This window comes from Limulus polyphemus, unplaced genomic scaffold (assembly GCF_000517525.1).
Source record: "Limulus polyphemus unplaced genomic scaffold, Limulus_polyphemus-2.1.2 Scaffold482, whole genome shotgun sequence".
Taxonomy (NCBI): Eukaryota; Metazoa; Arthropoda; class Merostomata; order Xiphosura; family Limulidae; genus Limulus; species Limulus polyphemus.
Window position 1 is genome coordinate 250,567 of NW_013666092.1, and position 5,945 is coordinate 256,511.

The window sequence follows — 5,945 nt, forward strand, 5'->3', positions numbered from 1 at the left end:
TTATAATATATATATATATATATATATATATATATATATATATATCACAAAAATAACTTTATTAAATTTTTAGCATCTTGGCAATAGATTTATAAGGGGTAAGTGAAGTCAACTAATGATGACAAAGATGGTGGTTATGATAAAAAACATTTGATGTAAATGAGGTGTATGTTTTAGAACACCATTATTTCATCCTCTGCAAAGTCTGAAAACAAAGTTTATTAAAGTATATTACTACAAGTGAAGCAAAATCAGATGTTATTTGAGAACATGTAGTGTAAAAACATTAAGAAGAATTGAGCAGTAGAATAGGCATATATAAACCATGAATTGTGTTAGAACATACAATCTAAACATTAATGTTATTTTAAAACAAACAGTAAGACAAATACACTTACACATAAAATAACACAAAACGAAAATACAAACTAATACATTAATCACACTTTAGAATACATGAAATAATGATAATTAAAACACTTTCAGTAGGAAGGGTGTCTGTATACTGTTTAGATCAGGATAGTCTGTTGTGATTTTCAAGGTTTGTAGATCAATTTATAATGATGCAAGTGAAGGTACTATAAAGTCACATAAGTTTACAATATTAACATTTTTCATTGTTTACAGACTTTGCTAATGATAGAGTAAATGTATTCCTAAACATTCACCTCACATAAATAAAACGTTTTTCATCCTAATCAACATTCTTGTCTTCATTAGATGATTTTTTTAACAAATTATCATAAGAATATAAAATTAATCATTCTTAAGTTTCTAAATCTCTCTTGATGATGATAAATTTCGAAGTTCTAATAGTACGTCTTGAAAATATTATTTTTACATCTGTGAGGCCAGAATTATTTGAAGTACTGTAAGATGATTTACCTATTTCTTACCTATTTTACCTTGACATTCAGATTACATCTTAAGGTTGGCAGTCTTTGTAATATTTATTATTTATCTTTGTCCATATAAACAGTTATTTGGGAAAGAGTACATAAGCAAATAAAAAAAACAACACAAAAACAGCTTATTGAAAATGACTTCTGATAATGATTGTCAGATATAACAGACTGTTTAGTGTAGGTTGTATTATTAATTTATTTATTTTGTGTTTGTAATCCATTGATGATGAGGCTATCGAATGTTGTGTTTGCAATCCATTGATGTTGAGGCTATACAGATTTTTAGAAGACCTAAATAATAGACATATAAATACCTGCAACCAGATGAGCAGAAAAGAAGTTAAGTTAAAGTCACATGAATAAGAAATTCAGTCAGAGAAAGGGTAAAGTTAACCATCTTGGGAGTGTATGGCCTAACAGTTGATATGTTAGAGTGAGATTAACAATTTATAGAGATAAGGAGAATAATTTGTCTCCTCAGAGGGTGTTCTAAGCTAATTTTGTGGACTTTGACAAAACACAAACGATTATTGGAAGTTCAGGATACAACTGAGGTAACTCACGTGACAGCATAAATGAATTATACACAGATACTATTGCAATAAAAATAGAGAAAAATGGTGGACTTTTGACAAGAAGAGAACTGTATGGTGTTTAAGATACAACTATGATCTCAATAGTGTAAAGAATTTTGTACATCCATTTAACTTGTTTTGAATACATATATTATTTTAAAAACAAGTGGAGTGCATGCTGTTCGTTTATTGCTGAATTTATCCCCAACAAATCACAGACACCTACTGTAGAAGAATCCTTAGCCCAACACACCCATATATATTTTACATTACTATATATACTATTAAAAAAATAAGTTTCTAACAATGATTGAAAAATTGTTCACTTTTTGGTGAAGAAAATCATGATGATAGGTCAGTAGTCAGTACAACATTGTAATTCCAGAAAAGAATAAATGGTATCAGATGTAATTACAAATCCTTAAATTATTAACATAATCCAAGTTATTTCAACAGCTTCTTCAAACTAATTTTTTAAAGTATTAGATTGGAAAACAATATGTGATGTTGCATATAAATATAGTGAAGTCATAAGTTATCCTAAAGTATGCTGATATAGAAACTTTAGATAATGTAAGAGCATTAATTTTTTATAATATGTGTATATTACTTCTGTTACTTTTTTTTTAAGGAACAGGACCTCTTGGAGAGACTAAAGAAACTTGTAGATTTAAGCTTACGATCTACTTTCCTGCCAACCCGTATTGCTACTTTACATGGAATACTGTATTTGTTAGAGTATGGTTCTGGTGATGATTCCTTCTTAATCCTTCCATCTGCAATGGACTATGTGATCAAGCATTTGGACAACAATAATCTGTATGTTTGTAATATTTGTGCTTAGTTTCAACAGTTTCTAGATCCAATTATATATGTAACTTTTGTTGTTCTTATTATTAAAATATCCATGTATGGTGAATTTTGCTTTCTATTCATGTTATTATTAGGATTTTGTTGTTGTTTATGTTAATTTATGTTTGGGATGTTATTGAATTGTAATGTATAATAGTTTCATTTTAAATGTTTTTAGATGTTATGGTTTTTATATACTTTTTAATTGAGGTATATAAGTTATTAAATTTGCCAGTAATAAATTCATTAGCAAATTTTAACTGTAACAAACCATGTCTACAGTAGTATAAATAGTGGATCCATCCCTGCACTTATATGATAGTAACAGGAATATAACTAATGCATATACCCCTGCACGTATACGATAGTAACAGGGATATAACTAATGGATACACCACTGCACTTATATAATAGTAACGGTGATATAACTAATGGATACACCCCTGCACTTATATGATAGTAACAGGGATATAACTAATGGATACACCCCTGCACTTATGTAATAGTAACGGTGATATAACTAATGGATACACCCCTGCACTTATATGATAGTAACAGGGATATAACTAATGGATACACCCCTGCACTTATATGATAGTAACGGTAATATAACATTACAAACCCATAAATACTTATTTTTATTGTACATCTAGTCATGTGACACATATCCAGTGAAAAGGTATTATATTTCATGTTGCACTTATATGATAATATCAGTGATATAACTAGTGGATCCACCCCTACACTCATACAATAATAACAGTGATATAACTAGTTTGCTTTTATCTTACCACTGTAAAGCATAGAAAGTATCATACGAAATACATATTATATGGAATTCTTCAGGCAGTCACTTTATTAAGCTTATCATTATAAAGCATGGAAAGGTATTATATGAATTACCTATCATAAAGTGGTTCACTGAAACAACCACCTTGTAGAAATATTTGGGATCCAAATATAATTTTGGTAATTCACGGTGGTGTACATATTTAATGTATTTTACACTTCAATTGACTTTGCAAGTTTTACACAACAGTAGTATCTCCTATACAGGATGTGTAGTTCTGAAGACAGTTGTTGTGTTGAACAACAAAGACTATGATAGACGTGCAGTGAGTGCAATGTTCTGTTTCCAATGTTTTCTGAAGTTACTTGAAATACTGTCACCCACTTTCATGCTGATGATTTTAACTTTCAGTAGATTCACAGCATAAGTATTCTTTCAGGAATTTGCTGTTTTTATTTTAGTAACTAATCCTATAAATAAGTTAATGGTATTACTATGGGAACAAATGTGGGCTCCAGTTTTACCAATCTTTTTCTTCATTATGTTGAAGAATGTATGTTTGGTCAGCACAAAGGCCAAGTACCTCTAATGTGTAAGCAGTATGTTGATATGTAGAATTTATTACACTAATGTTGAGTCAGACTTGAAACATTTCATAGATTGTTTAAACTGCTTCTCTTGAACATGTACACTACATTCATCTCTTGAAATATGCCTAGCTCTCTGTTAAGAGCAACATTACAAACCCATGAATACACTTGTTATTTTAATTGCACATCTAGCCATTTAACACATATCCAGGTGTCATCCTAAAATACTATTTCTTCAACTTAGTAACGATAATGAATTAAGTTGCAGAACCATAAATTTTTTGTTCATAATTGTGTCTATTCATAATCTGTTACAAAGATAGTTAGAGATCTTTCTGAAATAATTAACACAAGCTCAAAAATATTATTTGTCATTACCTAGCACCCATAAAATAATTAAAACAAATAATCATGTTTTAGAAGAAAATGGTACTAGAAATGAGGTTTTTTATGATGTTTTTTTGCATGGTTCCAACATTGGAAACTCACTAGTTAAGAAAAATACCTCTACATCTACCATAATAACAGTGGTATAACTAGTGGATTCACTCCTGCATTTATACGATAGTAACAGTGATATAACTAGTTGATGCACCCTTGCATTTATTTGATAATTGCAGTGATAAACTAGTGGACCCATCCCTGCACTATGTAAGGCTGCAATACATGGGCTCCAGAACACAATTCAAAGCACACCTTCTATATCAAGAGCCACTTTAGATAGATTATCATTTTGTAAATGATGTATTTCTCTTTTTTTTTTTCAGGAGTATGCTTCTGTTTTAAAATGCTTTCATAAATATAATTACACAGATTTCCTGCTTTTATATCATATATTGTTTTTCAGTCCTAAGGATTTATAATATTGTTGAATATGTATGGAAACCTGTATAAAGTAGTTTTCATTCCTGTCAATATTTGTTTCTAGTCCTAGTAGTAACAATGAAGAGCATGTGTTAGTCATGTGGGCTGTTGCATTCTACATTTTGGAGAATTTCATGGAGGAAAATTCAGAAAATATCTTCCACAAGAAGATTTTCCAGGTATTTATCAGAATTTTTTTACAGATTATGTGTAAACAATTTTTTGAATGTTTTTATACCACTTTTCAATAATGTTTATACACTATTTATCTTATACAATAGTTCTAATGACCCAGAAGTCTAAATGTTTTCATATATATAAATATTGTAGGGAAGATTATCTACAGATTTAAATTATATCATTAAAAAATTATTGTAATATATAAATGTTTTTTTAAGAAACAATTTGAAACTAGTAAAAAAATAATTGCTTAAGGTCAGCTTGGAGATCATCTTTCCAACAAGTGTGACCAGTTTGTTTCTTTGCAGCTTTGTATCAATGTTTGTGGAAGACCTGAACGTGATTCCCTGCCAGGAGTTTACTTTATGGTGCTCCACGGTCTAGACCGGGTTCTTGTTGCAGATTCACTTTCCTTTAAGGAAGTTGAAATGCTGGCTAAGGTGGTGGTTGGCAGGTAATTAATTTTTCCTTGTATTATTTAATAGGAACGTAGCTAGTGTACTTTCTTTTCTAAATTGTGCTTATATTTTTCTACATGTATAGTTTGTTTCTACATTGTGTAAATTGTGCTGATATTTGAATATATGTGTAATTTTAGTTTCTGCATAATAAATTGTGCTTGTCTTTCTTTATATGTATAGTTGTAGTGTAAATTGTGCTGATATTTGAATATATGTGTAATTTTAGTTTCTGCTTTGTAAATTGTGTTTATATTTACATATTTATATAAAATTTCATAAACATTGATCACCTCTCCACAGAACAAATATATAATAACTCGCACCACTACTGAAAAGTTCTTTTGCATAAACTCCCACCTTTACACATAATAATCTATATTGCACTAATCAATGATACAATCAGCATTAGACTTTACCCCTCCACCATTAAGAAGGTGACACATTCTTCATACACATTACTGTCTTTGAGCACTTTGTATATTGTTTCTGAAGCAAAGATTATGCTGTTTGGTTTATGTTCAACTCAGGATGCACCTTGTGTATCCACAAGCTTTCTTTAGTGTAGAGTATCTTTTCATTGGCCATACTTCCAAAGATGCTGAAGTCATTGGCGGTAATTCTAATGTCACAGTCTTTCAAGCAGTGACAAAGAATGGTAGACTGATTATATACACTGAGTGGTTACAAGTAAATAGATATCTAATTTTTCGTCATTTAACTGATTTATG

The 5,945-nt window shown here is 29.8% G+C and overlaps 1 protein-coding gene across 1 annotated transcript in view; it reads left to right on the top strand.

Annotated features, from left to right (window-relative positions):
• The window catches only part of LOC106458536 (huntingtin-like), a 269,635-nt gene that overhangs the window by 247,877 nt on the left and 15,813 nt on the right, over positions 1-5,945 (top strand). Inside the window, exons 49-51 of the mRNA XM_022384781.1 lie at positions 2,112-2,299; positions 4,641-4,755; positions 5,065-5,210. Of these exons, the coding sequence (XP_022240489.1) occupies positions 2,112-2,299; positions 4,641-4,755; positions 5,065-5,210 (449 nt within the window). The remainder of the gene's footprint in view (positions 1-2,111; positions 2,300-4,640; positions 4,756-5,064; positions 5,211-5,945) is intronic.